The sequence below is a fragment of the Protomyctophum bolini genome, assembly GCF_963924005.1.
Source record: "Protomyctophum bolini genome assembly, chromosome: 2".
Classification (NCBI taxonomy): Eukaryota; Metazoa; Chordata; class Actinopteri; order Myctophiformes; family Myctophidae; genus Protomyctophum; species Protomyctophum bolini.
The window spans coordinates 11,483,924-11,505,724 of record NC_137863.1 but is presented as its reverse complement, the minus strand read 5'-3'; the positions used below and the strand labels follow the sequence as shown (position 1 = coordinate 11,505,724).

The 21,801-nt window shown below is 47.2% G+C and overlaps 1 protein-coding gene across 4 annotated transcripts in view; it reads left to right on the top strand.

Moving 5' to 3' along the window:
- pdzrn3b (PDZ domain containing RING finger 3b) overlaps positions 1-21,801 on the top strand; it is a 108,735-nt gene that overhangs the window by 67,612 nt on the left and 19,322 nt on the right. The window contains exon 1 of one of the 4 annotated variants that reach the window (XM_080778040.1): positions 21,410-21,745. The exons of the other annotated variants lie outside the window; for them this stretch is intronic. Within the exon in view, the coding sequence (XP_080634166.1) occupies positions 21,677-21,745 (69 nt within the window). The 5' untranslated portion in view covers positions 21,410-21,676. Of the gene's footprint in view, positions 1-21,409; positions 21,746-21,801 lie in introns of those variants that run through there. 4 annotated transcript variants of the gene reach the window in all.

Genomic DNA, 21,801 nt, shown 5'->3' with positions numbered 1-21,801 from the left:
CCATACTTCAAAACATCACCAGTAGGTGGCGATATGACTCTTTATATCACCTCAATAAAAATCTGTTTGTTTATTTTTAGATTGAGACTCACTCTTACTTTGCCCTCGTTTGATCCCACTCTCTCGACAGCAAAACATGGTCTCGTTAGTGTTAAAAAAAAAGAATTTTGCTCTGCTGCTGATATAAATAGCCTGTGGATGTTTCCATTTCTTGTCAGGTTTGTTCACCTTCTCTTTTTTATTTTTCATCCTGGCTGCCTTCGTTATACTGAGAGTCACTCATCATGAATATGTATTTGACGGTGGGATACAGTACAAGAAGAACCCATTCCGAAATGCAGGACAACCTGTGCGTTCTCTTACTCTCTTAAGAGTAAGAGAATTAGAAGGCATGTGGAGATTCTACACATGCCTTCTAATTCAGTGGTTCTAATTTAGTGGTTCTCAAACCTTTTTTGCAATTCAAAATCATTAAAACATTTTCAGATTCGATTTTTCTAAAATGTTCAAAAATATCACATGTACAAGCTCGCAGCGGGGCACGAAGTGGAGCGCTGTGAGATTGTATGTCTGCTATTTATTTTACGTCACCATTACATCACCATATCATAGCAACATGAGTTAGACTTTAATATATTAGCGCCCCTCACTTCTCACGGGTGTGATCTTTTTGAATAGCCAAGGGTTAGTGGCCAGCAAGGACATGACGATCAAAAGACATAATGGATGTCAGAGAGTAAAAAAAAAGTAACCTGATTTGATGTGATTTGATGCACCCCACTGCATCCAGCAATCATTACGGGACCCAGACATATGTTGCCTTCATCACAGGGTAATACATGACACTGAAGAATTTCCCCATGCACTGGCATCAATCTATACGCGTTACACTCACACTTGATCACTTGAGGATTACGGAGGTGTGTCTCTGTCATATGGTAGACAGATTTCACTATGTTCTGGCTCCGACCCAGAATTGTAAGTGACGGTAACCTTTTTTTATTTTTCGTGGAATTACACGGAAGAAATTCTTGAGAGGGACACAGTAAGACGATTCATTTTTAAACCCCCCCCCCTTCTCTCTATACATGTGTGTGTATGGGATGACCTTGTGGACAGAACTGAGGAAGGAGTCTCAATCTATCCTTCTCACATTACATGACCTCTGTGTTGAATGAGTAGATTAAGTGAACCGGGACAACGGGCTCGAAGTGAACGGAGGTTTGTTTAGTCTGGGTTGCAGGAAGATCGCTGAACTCCAAGTGGCCTCTCGGTCTCCGTTTCACTCTTCCCTCTCTGTGCGATGGACGGTCTGGGCTATTGTTTTGTTTATGTTTGCATAGCTAAGTGGGCCTGTTGTTTCCACATCGCTGGAGGAATGTGTTGCTATGCTGTCGCACAGCTGTGCAACAGCATAGCATGTGCAGCTGTATGTGTGCACACGTGTCTCTGTACTCCGCATGCATACGTGATAGAGGGAGCGGGACAGAGCGAGAGAAAGCACAATATGACTATTACAGTACATGTATTACAGATGTGTGTATTATTATCAGTTCAATCCAAATCTCCGGTGCTGTATTGGCATGATGGGGTGACGGTTTTGTGCAGATTTGTGATGCAATCAGTAGTTAATCTGTGCCCTGTTGCTTGCTGAGAAGTCCCCTGAGCCATGCCCCCCCCCCACTGCACAACTCCCATCTGAACCTGTAATCTCATTACTGGAGTGAGCACGCCAAGAGAACAAAAGCTTTGGTTCACCTGAACCCTTGTACTCATTACACATGAAGAGCAGCATTAGAGTCCACAGGATGGAGTAATCACATTGTAGGGCCAGATCAGGTTGCATAACATGACTATGGAGGCGGCTGAGCCGGCTGAACGGCTACCAGGGTTGGAGACGAAGCCAAGTCTTCTGATCTGATGACAAGACTATGGACAGGCTGGTCGATGTGTGCCTTTTTTTTTCATTTGGAAAGTAAGACACACATGACGTTTAAAAAAAACTCTATTTTCTTAAACACTTTCACTTTCAAAATGTTTCAAACTAAGCCTAAATCTATCTACAAGCTCACAAATAATACCTTCCATTTGTGCTCCTGACTAAAGTCAGAATGGATTATCTGCATATGAACACTGTTGTGACCTCATGACATGCTTTAGACTCTTACAACACTCATACTCAAAGTGGGGTCCTTGAGGAACTAATGAGGAACTATTTTGAAAAGAGCTGATCTACAAGATTACAACACTTTGGATTACAATGTGTTAATATAGCTGATAAATGTTTCTACATGTTGACAAATTTTCTTATGGGGGTCCCACCCTTGCACAAAAGCTTTTCAAATGGGTGACTGCGGTCCTTGACATGAAAATGTTTGAGAACTAGTGTCTTACGCAAATGGTGCCTGTGCAGAATTTGCAGTATTTCCACTGATCTTTAACCAAGTCTGCACTAATTTCTTCATATCTAGTTATGAAGACGGTAATGTTCCCGTAAGAGGGTCCACAAATCCCTTCACACATTTGGGATGCCGGTTGCCATAGTGACAATCAGAAACAGGTTCCGTTTCCTTGGCGACTGGCGTCCTGCTCGGAGTGTGCATTAGTTTCCTTGTTAGCCTCCACTCAGGCTGATGCTCTCTGCCTCCCTCCGTGTCGGCGTCTGCACTCCATTCAGCAGCACACTGACACACAAGAAAGCTGCGGAAAGCTCAGAAGATTCACACAAACCATTTCCAGCCTGTATCATTCATATATAGGCATATACTGCCTTCACAAATGGCTGGGGCAGTATCCCAAGCCCACTGTGTGCTTGTGGAGAGGAGCAACCTATGGAGCACATCATAGAAGTTTGTCCTCTCCAACTGCAGACCAGGAGGCAACTGCTTGGCTTAAGGACTTTGCATTCGCTAAATAAACTGGAAATGCACTCTATCGAGCAGTTTTTAGTTTTTAGATGTTGTAGCCGTCTGGTAGGTACTCTGACAAGGCCTCTGCGGTGTGACGTAGGTCCCAAGCCTCTGGTTTCTAAAACCTTCAGACTTAACCACTTTCACTTTCAAAATGTTTAAAAATAGCCTATCTACAGATTGCCTAATAGATTGCCTATTTTCGCTACTTCTGCGCAACATTGTTGTTTGCCAAAGTTGGGCATTCATACATTTAATTTAGAACAACAACATTAAAAGTTTATGAAGATCGGTCCTGCAGTTTGCGAGGTTAGCTCACAAACAGACACACAAAGTATTTTATAGACAGCAAGCCTCCTACAGAGCATAATAATAAATGCCTTAATAACCACCACAATAAAGACGGACCTTATGACTCTCCGTCCTGCTGAGTTCTAGTGAGAGAGACTCTGTAATGGTTTTCCTCTGCTCACCTGTTGGTACCATTAGGGGCTGGTGTCTGGTGAGGCATGAAGGAGACAACAGCATCAAAGCAGAGGGGGTAATGAGAGGCCATGTCAACCTGTGGCTCTCAATTAGGGATGAGGGAATTATTACCTTACGAAGGCTAATGACACCCCACAGGGACCTGGGACCCCCGGACGGGAGCAGGCTAGGCAGGATAAATGAGACATGACAGGTGGGAGGAGGGTTTGCTTTTGGCAGGTAGTGAATCTAAAAGTGTTTTCTTTTCTTTTTATATCATATATATGGTTTTGTTTTTTTTGTTTTTGCAGTAAAGACTTTAGACAAAGAGACATACCATTCTCTTTGAAGCTTTTACGACTTGTGGTTTCATTATCTACAGTCTGGGAAGTTAACTATTTGACTTGTACACTAGACTGCAAATACTGGTCAAAGACAACTCAAACAGGGGTTTTGACATTCTTATTCTCTATTCCATTCAGACACTGCCACTGTTTATCAGGGCCCCTCAACCTGTATGATCTCACTTACCCTCCTCCTATCCAGTTCAGTCCTGCCGCTCTGTTTGTGCTGTTGAGCTTTTTTTTGCGTGAGTGCCTTGACCGGGGATGTCCAATGATGCACAATGCAGTCTGAATGCTAGTGAGTGCTAGCTGAGTGCCAGAGATAAGACTGTGGCCAGTCTACACAGTAGATCCAGAGAATGGGGATTCAGAATCAGATTCACTTTTATTGTCACATCAGAGGTTTACAGGTGTAAAGAAGAGGGTGAAATGATTTATCCTCAGCAGAGGATGTATTCTCGTCATATGTCCAGCTCAGTGTCGCAAAGCCACGCTATTGTCTCTGGTCCCACTTGGAAGAGGCCAGCCTCTGAAGGTGGTGGTGTTCAGAGTGCAGGTGGTTGGCAGTATGCTCAGGCTCTGCCAGGACTCCTTCATGGACGATTTGAAGCGACCAACCCCAGTACGGAGGCGGTTCAGCAGGGTCCAATAGCAACATGGTAGATTGATTGAATATTGAATAGTTTTTTGAACATAAATTTAAAAACAGATGTTCTCCTTCGACTCCATCTACCGGGTCTTGGATGTAGAGGTGCAGGTGTGTGGGCTCAGCCAACTCACATTCACGCTTAGAAGTTGCCAGCCATGCCCTTGTAGACAGGTCCTCAGAGATGGAACCAAGCCATGCCCTTGTAGACAGGTCCTCAGAGATGGAACCATGCCATGCCCTTGTAGACAGGTCCTCAGAGATGGAACCAAGCCATGCCCTTGTAGACAGGTCCTCAGAGATGGAACCAAGCATCTCTGAAGGAGGCAGAAAGTCAAGATGGGCGGTCTGGTGTTGCAGAGTTGCACATGTAAAATATAGATTTTAACACAGTTACAGTTATTTAACACATATCCCCTTAACCATTATAAGCCCTATTTTATACTTCATTGTACAACAGTATTGTGTGAAAATAGCATCATAGTGTGAGTGTGACTTATTGTGAACTTGAAGGTCTGCTATTTCTCAAAGTTTTTTTAATTACTTGCCCAAAATAGAAACGACATGACAGTGGTTAAAAGATGAATTTGTTCTTCTACATTCCAGGAGAATAAGCTAAGAGAACAAGCTAATACAGTAGGTTCTGTGTTACAATCATGAACATGCAATCAAGGTGGGATATCTTTGTGTCACAATGTCACATGTCCTCTGGATAAGATAGGACCCAGTTTGTTCTTGGGAGTTCTTGAGGCAGCCTGTGCACTGTGCAGCCACAGCGGAGGTCTTTTAAAATCCACAGTGCATATCATCATTTAGCATAAATTGTCCTGTCGTGTCCCAGCCAGCCAGCTGTTCAGCTCTTTTCATTGTTCAGTGCAATGTCTTTTAGGGCACAGGGTTGGGTTAGAGTCACCTGCTGTTGGGGACTGACCCTGTGCGTTGGGACCTCTCACCTCGCCCAGTTCTAGAGACACGCTGCCAGATCACAGCAGGTCTCTCCATATCACAGCTTGACTGACAGGTACAAAGTAGCCCCCCTGCAACACGGGGTCGCGGAGAGCAGCCACAGACTCACCCGCTGTCAATCAGCTGTCCAGGGACAATACGAGGTGGCCCCACCCCTTGACCTGTGTCCTTATTGAATAACTGCACGAGTAGGCTCTGTGTACCCAAAGTAACTGAAAACATATGATAAGTAAGGAGTGGCATTAAATGGAGGGACATGTGCTTGCTATGACATGACAGCATCAGAAGCAACGCTCAAAATAAGTACTGTAGTTGTCTTTTTAACCTTTTTATTATATATATTTTAATGTTTGAAGGGATTGTCCCAGGCTGTGAAGTCATGTTCCACAAGTAGAACATACTGTAGCCTTTTAAAGTGCCTCCTAGACTATGAGCCTCGTGAAGAGTTCTGCTGGGATTGTCAAAAGCTTGTACACTTCCTTGCCCACTGCCTGAAATGAGAGTAAAAGTTGTCACATTGAGTAAAGGCCTTCCCATAAAACCCAATGAAGTGTGCATTCATTGTTTGTACTTGCTAGCAGCTAGGTACAGTATGCTGGTTTTTGCTTAGTTGAGGTGTTGAGATCTGTCTCGATCCATCATAATCTATATATATAATATATATAATTGATCATCGTTTACAATATATCAGTATCTATAGATAACTTGGCTCAGGCGAAGATGATGTATTCTCTGCGTCTGCTAAATCTGAACTCTTTCATTGCCATAAGTTTGAATTTGTGCCAATCAAAGTGTTTTCCACCCTCAAAAGCACAGTTTGTACTACATGTTATACCAAAGTGGGGCAAAGGATAGACATCTTACCTGGGGGGGGGATTACCCTCAGGTGTTGTTCGACATGCCTGTATCTGTCTGGAATGGCCCATTTCTGTCATGGGAGCAGAACCACACGCAGAATGGTCATAAGACAGCACACACACTTGACAGTCACACGCACGGACACACATGCAGGAGAGTGAGTAATGTGCAGAATTGTTGGTTTCGGGGGGGTTGATGCCCCAGCTCATGAATGTGTGCCCTGTTGTCATTATTCCCTTGATTACCTTAATCCTATGTCTGGACCAAGGCCTGTCATACGCACCAAGGGATCTAGGGGTCAAAGTTCAAAGCATCCCCCTGCACTCTTTCAAAATCACTGTCTGCTCATTAAACTACAGAGCACCCCCCCCCCCCCCCCCCTCCCCCTCTCTAGTTCCACTGTCCATCTCCAAGTGCGTTCCACTGTCCGTCTCCAAGGGGCGTGCGTCTCCAAGCGTCCCCCCGTCCCCCCCTATCTGTCACTGCACTCCTCTTCCAACAGAAGATGGGTCTGACCATCCTTACACTCTCCATGGACCATGTCCTCTTAGCATTGGCGGCATTGTGTTCAGTAATGACAACACTGCCAGGCACTGGCAGTGCAATTCATATTGGAATTGGATGAAAATTATAGGCTTTGACACTATAAAAGCATGTGCATTTTTCTCCCTCCTCAAGGAAGAAAAAGGCTGAGGGAAATGTGTCAAATGTTAAGGATGTGTTTTTGGGAACAGTCTAGAGCTCAAGAAATTACATTCTGGTGAACGAGGCACAGGCATCAAAGGAGAAATCTAGCTATACACCAAGGTAATTTTCCAATTTGTGGTGAAACACAGAGAGAGCCCCTTTGATGGCACCGAAATGAAATGGCCTCATATTCAGTTTGTGTTTTCCCACTCGGTTTGTCTGTCTCCACAATTTTAGCTCTTAACAGCTTGTGCATTTTGAAAGACTGAATTATCTTCTATTAGAACCACTAGAAAATCTCAGCTGCACAGTTCTGCAATCAGAATATTCTAATTTCTGATTTAAATGGGGATGAAACCCTCGGCTGACTGTGTAGTTTGTTTTCCTGTTTAGGTTAAACCATGGCATGCTGAACTTACAGTTGTGTAAGCAACATATGCAAACGTAGATACATGTACTGTATGTACTGTATATGGAGTATCTACATTGGAGCGATGCTTCATCGTGGCTGCCATATTTAATGCACCTACTGTATGCCCCATGCATGTCTATTGAAGAGGTCTCTCCTGAGTGTCACGTGGTTTGGTTTGTTACAGAATGTCAGACATATCGTTATTTTATTATATAGGATACTTGGTTAAATAACACCATTATGTAACATAGAGATAGTATCTGTAATGGTTATAAAACAGAAAAGGTTGTAGTCTCACTTAATCCATTCTGGGCGGGAACCCATTTTGATGTTAGCACTATGTTATGCTTTAGCTATTGAGAAATAGCAGATCTACAAGCTCATAGCGCGCCACCGAGTGGCGCGCTACGAGCTTGTAGGTCTGCTATTTTTGAAAAATCGAAGAACGACATTTATATAGAATCTGATCTCAGGTCAGAATGGGTTAATCAGACCAGTGTGTGTCCAGTGGAAACCTCGTATGAATCTGATCTCAGGTCAGAATGGGTTAATTATATACGACTCTGGCATAATTTGTTGCAGTAAAGTTATGACAAGCTGCCATGCATAATATAGGGTGGTGTTGATGTGTGGCGCAGTGGCCAACAAGGCATTTATGTATGTGGTGCCATGGATGTGTGCAAGGCAAGCACATACATGGCACCACATACATACATTCTGGGCACACCTAAATCTAATGCACCCATTATTAATACAGCTGTATTGCTTACTAGCCTGCCTTTTTTTTTAATTCATCTGCAGTTTGTAACCTGTACAGGAACTGGATATACAATATCATCATGTTGTATCAGAAGGAAAACAAAAATATAATGTTACCACTTCCAGTGTTTGGTTTCGTCTCTGTGAATTTCCGGCATGGGTCAAAATAGGGACACACAATGAATAGACAGTAATCGAAAACTGTGATTTTAGGTTTTACAATTATGTAATTTTGAATCTTATTTGGTCAGCTGTTGGACTTTGCCCTCGTCATTACACAACAGTTAGTAGAGTTATTATCCTTTGTTAGGAAGTAGGAACTGTATTGTACTTTGATACACCACCATGTGCGAAACAAAATTAAATGGAGGTATTGGACATTGTTTTGTTTTGGTTATTCTATCTCTTTCATGCATTAACAGTCTGTCTAGTTTGCTTTCCATCATTTGTGTAGGTAATGTACCATAAAATAGCCCAAAGTGTTTACATCTTGCTTGTGCATCTTTGTTCCGCAGAGGTGTATTCATGTGCACATAAGGCAGGCGGTGGTGACTATCACTCATTGTGACGTCTTCAAAGTTGTATCTGGCAGCCAGCGGGGCCTGACGAAGAGGTGCACCGTTTGCTTTGAAACAGTTCAGTGGCTGGCCAAGCAACAGGGAGGCTGGGAATGAGAGGCTGGTCAGGTCACTGCCTTGCCTAATAGGTCCAGGGGTCATTAATAAAGAGATTTACTGACTGACCAAGACATCTTGTTGGCCCCACTAACAATTCCATCAATTTCTTGTGAGGAGCTATAGTCTGGAATGTTTGGAATAATGTAATTTCAGCAGTAGGTCATTCATCACAGCTGTCTCTGAGTTGTTAGTCAGAGTCTGGTACGTCCGTCTGGGTTATTGAGACGCTTGAGTGATGTCACCCTAAATGTCACTCACTTCACGTTGCCTTTCATAGATGGCCCAAGAGCACTTACTTGGAACTTTTAATTTGGCGGAGCGTGGTAATGTAATGAGATGGAGGGCTGAACCCCTCGGCCATAATTCACCTTTCATAGATGCTCAGACAGGTGCAGAAAGGCAGGCATAGAATAGATGGACTTCCCTGGAAGCACAGAAATGCATGTTCTAGATTCATGTGAAGGACTGTGTCCCGGAACTTCACTTCTTCATTCTATGTCATTGTCTCAGTGTTGTTTTCAGCCTGCTTTGTCTCAGTGTGAAACCATTTCAGCTGCCACGGTCCTGTGGTTCCGTGTGCTGTGTTCATTAATACAGTGTGCAGTGTAAGTGCACCCATTCTTTCTCACTCTTCACCCATGTGCTGTGGACTTTGTCGGTGACTTCGGCTGCCCATGTGCCAGCCAAGTACCACAGGTGCAATGATGGCTCTGAGAATTAGATTGAGACAAGAAGAACCTGTGTCCATTCCCAGCTGGCTGGCAGAGACCATGGAAATGGTAAAGTGGTGCTTTTATATAGCGCCTTTATCCAAAGTTGCTTTACAATGTGCATTCGTTTTCCCATTCACAGTGGCAGAGGAAATCATGCAAGGTATCAACCAAGCATGCAGTCAGGAGTTTCTTGCTCAAGGTCACTTCGACACTAACTCAGGGAGAACCAGGTGTGTACTGTGTGCGTGTGTGCGTGCGTGTGTGCACGTGCGCGCGTGCGTGCGTGGTGATGAAATAATTATGTAGTCCTTTCGATATCCTAATAACTGTGTTGACAAGAGCCATGAGTTACCTTCGGCAGGAATGTCGTGGCATTTGGATAATTAGCTGTAAATGGTATTTTATTACACCTCGCCATCATGCAGTCATCATCTAGGTTTTTATAGTGCTAAAGGTTAGGTGGCAATTTTACTGGAGCTTTTATGTCCCTAAATACAGGTTGATCCAGAGGTCTGTGGTGTTGAAGGTGGCACTGGTTTGCAGCTCAGCAGGGACTGGAGTCACTTACGGTGTCTTTCCCCCTTCATAGTCCTGACTCGGCACACCATGTCTGCACTCTCATTTTTTACCTTTCCATTATTGACTGACACATTTTTGTAAAGTGTCAATGTCATTTCCTTGAGCGGCCAAAATCGCAACCGCAACTTCCTCCCAAACAAATAATAGCGTCTACAGCGTAGGTCTTGCACAGTGTGGCATGGAACCATGTAGCTAACTGCGTAACTAGTAACTGCGGACAAGTTTAGAGGTCTTTGGACTCTTTGCACAAATATTACACACTGGTCAACACTGAAGCTCAGCGACAAGGAACTAATGATTGAGTATATTATAAGTTCTTTGAGTGGGTGTTGATGGCAAATGGCAACAGAGAACACGCATCCAACATTTATATGTCTGATGCCTGATGTCTCCATTCGTGTTTCCTCTCCCCTTCCATGGCCTCCAGTTGTTTTTTAGCTCATGTGCAGTGATGCTGCATCATCATAGCATTTAAACTCACCACTTCCATTAAACGTCTCTCCACACTGGAATGCAACTGCCGTTGCATTCCAGTGACAGTGATGGCATTATTAGTTGTTCGAGCATCCAATTAAACTGTTGTGGTGGCTGTCACTCCCTCTGGCTGGGCTCCCTGTGGGCTCAGGATCTGGCAAGCCAAGTAAACAGGAGTACAAAGCTGACAGCTGTCTAATGAATTATGCACAGCCTAGTGTCCCAGAAGTAGAACACACACACGCACCACACACATCCTCATGCACTCAAACCCCAGCGGTACAGTTGAGGGGAACTGGAGAGTCATTAAACTTCTCCCCATTCTTTGTTTCTGCTTTTACCAACACCTCCAAACCACCCCTTACAGCAGTAGCATCACCACGACCACCACCACCCTCCTGATCATGCCGTCTCTCTCTCACGTACACACACACACACACACACACACACACACACACACACACACACACACACACACACACACACACACACACTTCTTCTTACTGTTAGCACATGCAGCCTCTCTGACTTTCCGTCTGAAGATGTGAAGTGTGATGTGACTGGGCATCTCACCTGCTCTCTCCATTAGGAGAGTGCTGTCTTAAATCAACTTCTTTCTCTCCTCATATCCTCTCTACAGATTAAACGGCTGATAGCTAGAGCTCAATTAAGCCCAAGTCAACTCAGTGTTTGGGCCAAATCAAGTCAGGCGATCCTACAGCGAAAAGCCAAAGTCAAGTGAGGGAGACGATGCTAATCCCGTTTATCATGGACCTGGCTAGGGGGAAATGTGAATTACCATATCTTCTTGCCCCTCCAATGCATGGCCTTTGAATGTAGCAGCCAAGTCTATTGACTTTTTAATGTTTGTTTAGAGCACTTACGACATACATTTTTTGACAGTCAAGTCTATGCACTTTAATGTTAGATAGAGCACTTATGACGTAAATCACTTTCTCTATGGATTTCATGCTGCATTCACATGGGCTTTTCCTTTATTGCCCAGAATGGAGATCTCCATCTTTTTTTAGCTCCTATATACAGCTTTTCGTCACATTTGCAAATCAAATCAAACAAATCAAAAAGGATAATTTACGTCATATGTGGACGAGCAAATTGACTTTTCTAAACACAGTGCAACTGTTTTAATTCAGCTCAGGGCTTATATATATATCTCACATATATTCAGTTGTCATCTTACATTTCATATATCTTGTGGTGAAACATGTCAGATATTTCCCAGTTACCGCTGCCAGCCCTATTTCAGGAACAGCGCAAATAGCTGATCTACTGTATAAGCGGGCTCCCATCGAGTCCCGTGGAGCAGAAGGGCAAAAGCCAGCTTGATCTAGATTACAACAAGTCTCTTTGCAATGCCTTGAGATCTTGTAGATTTGTTATTTTAGAAAATTCTGAAAGGTTCTTGGAACTCACGAAGAACATGCTAATTTTGTGGTAGGCAAATTTTGCTCACAATGCTCACGTCACAACATATAACGCTATTTCACTAGGAAAGACCAAACATCAGACATGGGAACCCTTTAAGATGGTTTATTGAGAAGGGTGGAGTATGGTCATTTGCTGTCACAAATGCCAAGCACGAAGTATAAATGCAGGGTATGGTTGTCTATGGGAGCGTAGCATGCGCAGCATGGGACGCGCGGCATAAACGTTCATGGCATTACATACATGGTGGGCCAGCATGGTCGTCTATGAGTGCTCCCATGCGAAGCATGGGACGCGCAGCATAAACGGCCATGTCCTGGAATACATAGTGAAGCAGCATGGTCGTCTATAGATGCGCCGCATGCGCAGCATGGAAGCGCATCATAAACGGCCAAGGCTTAGGATACATTGTGAAGCCTGCGTGGTCGCCTAGAACGGGTCGCATGCGAGGCATGGGACGCGTGGGGTAGACGGCCAGGGCGTGGAATACATAGTGGAGCAGCATGGTCATTTATGGATGCGCCGCATGCGCGGCATGGAATGCGCATCATAAACGGCCATGGCTTAGAATACATTGTGAAGCCTGCGTGGTCGCCTAGAACGGGTCGCATGCGAGGCATGGGACGCGTGGGGTAGACGGCCAGGGCATGAATACATGGTGTGACCAGAGGTTCGAGGGGGGCGGACCCAGATACTTTGGCTTAGGGGTCGAGGCGTAGGCCTGAGTGGTATAGTAGAAACCCCAAAAGTATCTTACCGCTTAGATTACGAGACCATGGATCGCTGGGCGTTGTGCAGGTCCTGGGCGTTGGTGCGGATGTAGCCGTGGTAGGCTAGGGATGACCACCGGCCGAGGATTTGGATGACATGGTCCGGCACCCCCTTGCTTGATGCGGTGGATGCTGCTCCGATTCTGAAGGAGTGGCCGGAGAAGTGCTCTGGGGAGAATCCCGCTTTGGTGAGGACTGAGCGGAGGTGGGAGTGGAACCAGTTTCTGGTGGCGATTGATCCTCTGTTTGTCACGAAGAGGGGATCTGAAGGCGTTGCGTGCTGTGCGCGTCGGGAAAGAGTGTAGTTAAGTAGGGGCTCATAGGGGCTGAGGAAGGTATTGAGTTTGTAGAGGAAGATGGGAGTGGTTTTGCCGAACTGGTCCGTTTTGCTGTGCTTGATGGTAAAGATGAGGGAGGAAGTGCTGTGGGTGGTTAGGTCGACCAGCCTGGGGTGGAGAGCCGGGTCGAACCTGGAGTTGGAGGAGGTGAACTCTGAGCTTCTCAGGAACCCAAAAAAGGCTAAGAGAAACATGGCCTCGAGCGTGGCGTCGGTGTGGGGGTCTGAGTAGCCGGTGCGGAGGACGTGGATGCAGCTGGTTAGGATTTCGGCTGTGAGGGGTTGGCGTTGGGGGGGAAGTTTTGGCTCGATCCTTTGGAAGCCTTTGAGTAGCAGGGTGATCTGGGGATGTTGGATGGATGGATGGGGGGAACCGGTGACGAGTTTGATGAAGAAGTTGATGCCGCACAAGTAGACTCGGATGGTTGCTGACCTGGTGGCTGAGGAATGGAGGTGGCTGATGTAGGAGGAGAGGGTGATGAGGTCCGATGATGGGAAGTGGACGTGGAAGAGGGTGTGGAAGGACCGGAAGTTCTTCCAGGCTGTCCAGTAGGAGGAGAGGGTGGATGGGGCGATACCTTGCAGGACCATGTGCCGGGATTGTGTGAGGAGGTGGTGGAATGGATGGTTCAGGGGAAGGTCATCTCCGAAAAGGGTGGAACCGGGGTTGGTGTTGGGTCGGCTTCTGGCGCCAACCTCCTGAATTTCTGAAAAGAAAAACGGGAAAGGGAGTCAGCTATTGAATTTTTATGGCCGGGGATGTGTGCTGCGCGGAGGATGAAGTTTTTTGTGACTGTTATCCAGGTGAGTCTGCGGAGGAGGGCCATGATGGGGAGTGATGAGGATCTGCCTTTGTTGATGATGTGCACGGTGGTGAGGTTATCTGAGTGGATCAGGATTGACCTGCTGGCCCACTCTGACCCCCAGAGGGAAGCCGCCACGACGATGGGGTACAGTTCGTACAGTGCGGACGAGTGGACGTCGCTAGCTGACTGGGCCAGCAACGCCTGGGGCCACTCGGCGGCGAACCACCGACCACCGAAGTATCCTCCGTAGCCGATGGAAGGTGCTGCGTCGGTGAATAACTGTAGGTCTTCTGGTGATGTCACAAAGTCTTGGTAAAAGAAAGAAATGCCATTCCAGTGGGTCAGGAGCTGGTGCCACATTTTCAGCTCGGAGAGGCACTCCGGGGAGAAATGGACTTGGTGGTGGAGCGAGGGGACTGAAGATGCCAGTAGGAGGAGGTGGGAGATGAAAGAGCGGCCTTGGGGGATGATGCGGATGGCGTAGTTGAAGTGGCCGAGGAGTGAGAGAAGCTGCTGCTTGGTGCACTGCGGGGCGGCGAGGTGTTCGGAGATGAGGAGTAGGATGCGGTTGAGCTTGTCTGGGGGGAGTGAGGCTTGGAAGGTGACGGAGTTGAGAGTGATGCCGAGGAATTCTATGGTGGTGAGGGGGCCTTCAGTTTTCTCTGCTGCGAGGGGGATTCCAAGGCGGTGGAAGACGGACTTGAGGGTGGTGAGGCTTCTTGCTGGTGGTGCTGAGGGGGGGTCGACTGTGAGGAAGTCGTCGAGGAGGTGGACCAGGTAGGGGAGTTTGTAATTGTTGGTGAGTATCCAGCAGAGGAGTTCAGAGAGGTTGTCAAAAAGTTTTGGACTGCTCTTGCAACCGAAGGTCAAACGGACGGCAAAGTAGAATGAATTGTCCCAGCGGACGCCAAACAGATGCCAGGAATCTGGGTGAAGTGGCAGAACCTTGAAGGCGGCAGTGATGTCAGCTTTGGACAGCCAGGCGTTGCGGCCGGCGAGACGGATAAGGTTTATGGCGTGTTGGACTGTGGCGTATTGGAGGGCAAATTCGTCGCTGGGGATGAGACTGTTGATGCTGGGGATGTGGGTGCCGTGGGGGGATGAAAGGTCGATGATGAGGCGTTTCTTGCCGGAGTACTTGCGGGTAGCTACCCCGATGGGGCTGATGCGGAATGTGGGGAAGGGGGGGGAGGGGAAGGGGCCGATCATGAATCCATTCTTGACCTCCTTCTGGAGGAGGGAAAGGACGGTCTCCGGATCGGTGGTGGCGGACAGGAGGTTGTCGCAGGTGTGGTTGGAGGAGGGTAGGGTGATGAGTCTGGGGGAGAAACCGTAGTTGAGGCCGTCTAGGAAGAAGCGGATGAAGGTGGGGTTGGGGTGGTTGGTGAGTTCTTGGGCTAGTTCCGGGATGATGATGGGGGTGCTGAGATGCTTGGACAGTCAACTGTGGGATGGGCGTGATGCTTGCTTGTCGGTGCAGTTGGGGCGGGAGTGGGAGCCGCCGCAGAAAGTGCAGATGTGGAGCATGCGGCATGATGACAGCTCGCAGCCTCCGTCATTGTAATTATTGCAAAGCATTTTGCTGCCGACAAAGACAAGCGGGCGGCCACGCCTGTCTTTCCCTTTGGAGGCGGCGGGGAAAACCTTGCTGGAGGTGGTGACGCTCAGGAGGGGGGGGGGAGTGTAGCTGGATTGATGCGCGGTGTGGGGGCGGGGTACTGGAGCTCGGAAGGTGCATTGGGTGGTGGGATGGGTGGGGCAGCTGCAAAGACTGCACGATTCTGAGGTTTTTCCGGCGAATATCCTGCAGTAGAGCTCCAGCTCGAGGGAGCCCCAGTAAGTTGTGTTATTGAATTGTTGTAATCTGGAGGCGGCCCTGGCGGAGAATTGGCGGTGATATTCATAGAAAAGGCTCCCCCCGAAGCGTGTGCAGAGGTCCATGCAGATGTAAAGGTGGTCGTCTAGTTCTTGGCGGCGGGAAGGGAAGGAGGTGCATATGATGTCCCGGAAAATGGAGAAGGCGAGGACAAATTCAGTGGGTGTGAGGACGGAGGAAGTGGATGGGGTGAGGTCACGGAGTGTGATGGAGACTCCTCCGAGGTCTACTGACCGGTGTTGGGCTGTGCTAGCAGAGGGGCGTATGAGTGATGAGAGGTCAATGTCCATACCTTGAAGGATCTGCGACCGGAGGTGTGATGGGACCATGGGGGCGTTGAGGGCGATGGCTGATGGCGGGATGGGTGCTGGCGTGGCTGTGAAGAGGGAGAAGGCAGGGGGGGGGGGGTTGGGGAACACTGGGTGGGGGGGAAGAGAAGGCACGGTGTTGTGTGGGGCGCTGAGTGCTGCTGGGGGAAAACCTAGGGGAGGTTGAGCTTGGAAATAGTACGGGGAGGGGAGGGAGGTGGGGTGGGGGGGGTAGAGGTGGGGTGCTGCGGCCTGCTGGAAAAGGGGGGGGGGGACAGGTTGGGCATGGGGAAAAGACCCGGGTGGATAATGTGATGGGGAGATGTGTGGAGGCTGGAAAACGCTAGCAGTGTGGGGGGTAGGGAGAGCTGAGGTGGCTGGAGCTCTTTCAGAGGGGGGGTGGGGGGGAAGAGGGTGGACATCTGGGGAAAAAGGCTGCCTCTGGAAGGTCACTGTGGCAGCCTTCCTCTTGCTGCGTCGTGGCAGAGCGGCCTGCTGCGTTACGACGCCACCTTCAGGCTGAACGGGCGCCTGCTGGGCTGCTCCTGGAGGACGACGCTTGACGTCACGTCGGTGCGACGGACCCGCGATGGCTGGCGAGGCTGGTGTTGTTGTTGTGGTGCTGTCGGAGTGTTGTGCGCTGCGGGTGGTCGTGAGGAGGTTGAATAGAATGGGTTTCCTGGCGGTCCTGCTAAACGGGATGCCTCTCGTGGTGAGCGCGCGTTGGAGACCGACGACAGTCCAGTCGGATATTAAGGTTGGTGCGGAATTGGAGCCGCGCGAGGAGGTGACGGCACGGTTCTGCTGTAATACTGGAGAGGTGAGTGAATCCTCGCGGAACTCCCGGGGTGTCCTGTTGAGGGACGCGGCGAGACGAGGAGGTGCTTGGACGGCTGCTGACCTGGAGCCTTGCTGGTCCGGTGGCGTGTCGGGCACCTCGTTAGCGTCCTGGTGGGTCGGCATGCCGAGGAAGGGGTCCTCGTCCTCCTCGGCGTGGATGTGGAGCAACCTGTTGAGGTCTGGCGTTCCTTGGTCTGACATGCTGAGTGTGGTTTTTTTTTTTTAGCTGTTTGTGCTAGGCTGGTAGCTAGAGAAAAATGCGCGATTAATCTCTCGGTTGTAACGTAGGGTGTGCGTGTTTACAAGAAACTGGCACAGTGGCATTTTTTGCACTTGAGTTTAAGTACCCACGGTGATGGGCGGCGCAGAAGTGGCCAGGTTAGTTGTAGGTGGGTGAGTGGTTGGCATGGTTGGCAAGGGTGGAGTTTTGGTTGGCAAGGGAGGAGATGGCAGGCAGGTGGGTTGTCTCATGCTTGGCCAAACCTCCCGAAGTTTAGTTGTTCCAACTCCATTTCGTACTATTTTTGAAAATCCTCTGAACGTTTTCACTCATAATAACATGTCCAACAAGGCAACGCAGGGTTTAAAGTGGTGTAATGTTTGGTTTGCCCTTCTGCCCCTTCCTAATCTCCCATTTCCCCACCCTTCCTTCCTCCTCAACCGTCTGTCTGGACTGTGCAGTGGAGTGGTGTGTGTGAACACCTGAACGTCATGCGTTCTCTCGTGTTATCACCTACAGCCATCATGCTCATGTTTCTTCAGATGTTACCACGTCATCACCTTCAGCAGACTGGCTCAACGTCGCCATTTCCCTGTTCCTCTCTCCGATAGCTGAAGTCTGCCTCGCTCAGGCTGGACCACTCCCACCACTTTTCAACAGCCGAGTGCGAGCAGATGGAGCGATGGATGGATAGCTTGGCATTTTGCCACGGAGCGCTACAATGTCTAGGTCACTACACATTAACCTACCTTGGTGCGATGACAACCCCCGGAGTGAAATATACGCCAACGTTGTCTCGTGGCCCCGCTACAACGCTGTGGCCGCTAAGCCCTGCTGAGGTCCACATACAGTACACTGTTAACCCTCTGATTTCCACCCGGGCAAATTCCTGTAAATGTTAGTCAACGGTGCCAACCAATGACAGAATGAGCCACAGGCAAACTGCATTCAATTCTTCACCTTATTATTGTGACCATAATATCATTTTGTGACGATTGATTTTGATAGAAAAAAATGGAAATGCAAAAATAGCAAATCTACAGCTCATGTTCATGAATATGTGTCTTTGTGTCAATCAAATCATCAATCAAACTGTGTCACAATGTGACACGCTGTGATGTTTAAAAGAATATCCCAGACGATCTCTAGTGATATCTCGCCCCGCCCTACATTCAATCAATGCAGACTGTTATGAGGTCACATTAACAGAGATTTTGTTAGTGAGTTTTGTGAGCGACTTAAAGCGATTGACAGGGAGGAGAGGAGACAAAGGGTGAGTGTTTGGATGGTTACAAGCGAGCCAATGTGTGGGCCACCTGATCCCTCTTTTGAAACTACAACGGTTAAACTGGGCCCTATGGGACACAGGGACACCGATACAACACCACCATGCAGCCCCTATGAATATGAATGATCCAGCCAAGCATAGATCAAATGCATAAGACCCCCCCCCCCCACATATATATATATATCAGGGGATCACGTTGCCAATTAGAAGGGATGCGGTAACCCGTCATCTTCCTGTCACAACGCAGCTTTGCTCAACCCCCCTGACAAAGAAATATTATTACCTTTTTTGTTTACCTAACTTGTTATCGGAACCCACTGAGACAGGAGTTTGTGTGAGTGTGTGAGTGTGTGAGTGTGTGAGTGTGTGAGTGAGTGAGTGAGTGAGTGAGTGAGTGAGTGCGCGTGTGAGATCCACTGCCAGGATGAGGGAAGAGATGTGTTCTAGGGTAAAGCAGCAATGAAATCAATGAATGTCCTGGCAGACAGACGCTGCCTGGAACCCACAGATCCAAAGGAGAATCCAAATCCAAAGGAGGCTGTTGGGATTTTCCCATTTGCACATTTGACTGTTGATGATCATTCATGAACAGATCCACTCCTTTCAGTATCAACAACAGACTCCTACGGCAGTCATTCACGTCATAGAGCTAGCTCTGTCTTGTCTCCATGAATGGGTATTCTCAGTGTGAAAGAGAGATTAGCCGAGCAAGAGCCCAGACTAAATCCCTCCGCTGATCCCAGCCGCTAGGCACAGCAGTAGAGCTAATGGGAGCATAGCATTGGTTTTCATGCTACTCGTCAAGAAAGATCCCACCTAGCACCCAGAAAAGAATAGCTTACCCTACAGTAATTGTGAGTAGTTGTAAACTTGACACAGCTGTACTCATAGGCTGCCTGGGGCAGCGTTTTCTCAGCACTGGATCCATACATGCTTTAGGATTTATTTTTTCAAATGAGCCAACATGCCCGCCAACACCTTGTATCCAAGGTTATGCAATACCCGGGTTGTCAGAGTACCCGTTGTACCTGTCTGTGTCCCCCATTTGAAATGTCTTTGCTACCAGGGACCCCCATACAATATTTGGGTTGTTAAAATGTTTTTCAATCCCAGATTTCTTGAAAATAGCATATATAAATTACAATGATATGATGTTGACGCTGTAATAACTCATTTTGCTGGGGACCCCCTGGGAAAGAAGCCCTGGGCGTCCCCGGACCCCACTTTGGGAACCACTGGTCTCTAAGACAATCGAAAGCAGATGGTTGACTGGGGGAAGAAAAGGGCTTATTGGAGTCCTGCAGTTGTGTCCTGGGTAGGGACTAGATCTCTGGGAATGTTGATTGATACGGATCAGTGAAAGCGTCACAATGGAAGAAGCAGTTGGATTTCTCATTGTGGATCGTCTTTATCAGCACAAGTCAGTGCTCCCCAGACGCCTGTCCAGGTATGCAGGATTAGCACCAAGGAGAGAAAGAGAGGAGCAGAGCAGATATAGCCTGGCTAGAATAGATGATTACATTTAAACATTTTAAACAATTAAAACATTCTGAAGGGAGACAGTGGGTCAAATACGAGTCAAATAAGTTCTTGATGGAAACAAATAAACATTAGGGGTAAGGCTGATGAATGGGTTCTCTCTCCTGGTTTTGTATTGGTCTGTATAGGCCTCCCTGAACATGTACTTTTTGTTTACTAAAGAGCTGTAGAGACGGAATTACTCACGCATTTGGCACCATATACAGTTGTCTTTCCTTTGACATTAATTAAATTTGTTAACTAGTATCATGTTTAGAAGTTATATTATCAGTCTTATATACAGTTATTTATACTTATATGCAGTATACAATACATTATGTTTGCATTATACAGTATTTTTGGTTGTTCCAACGACACAATTTATACACTTTTATACGCGATTGTAATTTTTTTATGTATTACTTTTGGACAGCTATTTCCAAAAATGTGTATAGTACTATTATAGGCTATAAAGTACATATTCTATTCTCAATGAACTCAATAGATATGAACTAGAGTGTTCACTGCTTCCCACCCAGTGCAGGCATGGCGGACTAAAACACTGGAGCAGTATGACTGCTACACTAGTGCAACGCGACATAAGCCGTATTTTGTTCTTAAGGAAAACACAGTGCCATCAAGTCGTAATAAGAAACATAAGCTGCAAGTGCCCTTCTTTGTGGTGTGTAATTGGCATTTACGTGTGGTTGGCTGTATGACACGGATGGCATGCCAGGTCTGCAACATGGTGCGGTGCCCTTTTTAAAAGGGCATTCAAGGATGCAACAAATGACCTAGAGCCTAATATGTCACTGAGCATCAGTTATATAAAGTGTGCCTTTGTACAGAATAGTGTAAACATCTTTGCCCTGTTAGTTTGGGTATTTGGCTGTGGGATGAATGTAGTGAAAGAATCCCCAGTGTCTCTTTGTTAGATCAATATATTAAGCCATAGGTCAATGTAACAATAACAAAGCCCCGACTCAAATGGGGTGTGAAAACTGGCCTATTTTTGAACGAAAGCTATAGAGCATAGAATTAGACATTATGAACAAAAACAAACATGTGCTTAATCTGCTGTCAGATTAATGCCTTTTTGTAGCACAAAATACACATGGGACCAGACCCATTGTCTCGCTGCTCTGTGATTCAAATTAAATAGCTGGAACCGTTGCAACTGACAAGCTTCACCAGCCCCTTGAGAGTAAGCCAAATTTTATTTTTCACGAATGGGAAAGGCCTTCATGTCACTCACTTTGTTTCCAAACTACAGACATAATGATGCTTAATAATTAGGAATTCTCCTCCTTTTTAAAACCACCATTCACAATGTACCCCCCCCCCCTCATGAATATTTAATGAGTGACTGCTTAATAAACATGAGGGGGTGTATAACTGCGCTTTGGCAGTGGCCCCTGTTGGCTCAAGCAGAGAGCAGGAGAGTCGTGCAAAGTGAGGGAGTGTGTTGGTTGAAGGGGAGAGCATGTCAGAGTAACTGAGAGAGAGAGAGAGAGAGAGAGAGAGAGAGAGAGAGAGAGCGTGTGCTCCCATTCAGACACACAGGCAGGCACAAGACACAGCAGTGACAGTCTGGATGTAAATCCTGACACACAGAGAGAGAGAGAGAGAGAGAGAAGCAGAAGAAGTCATAGAAAAGTGAGCTCCATGCAAGTCAGTTCAAAGAGAGAAGAGAAAGAAGTGAAGAAGAGAAAGAAGTAGAGGGGATCTCCTGCCTGTGTGGCTGGAGGGGAAGCCTACATGGTGTGATCTCGTCCATCATGGGATGTAACCTCTGTACACTGCAGAAGCCGGTGGAGCACTACAAACTACTCTATGAAGTCTGCCAGGTACGCTGATGCGGGAAAGCTTTCTCTTTTCATAGATAATGTATTAGTTTGTTTGT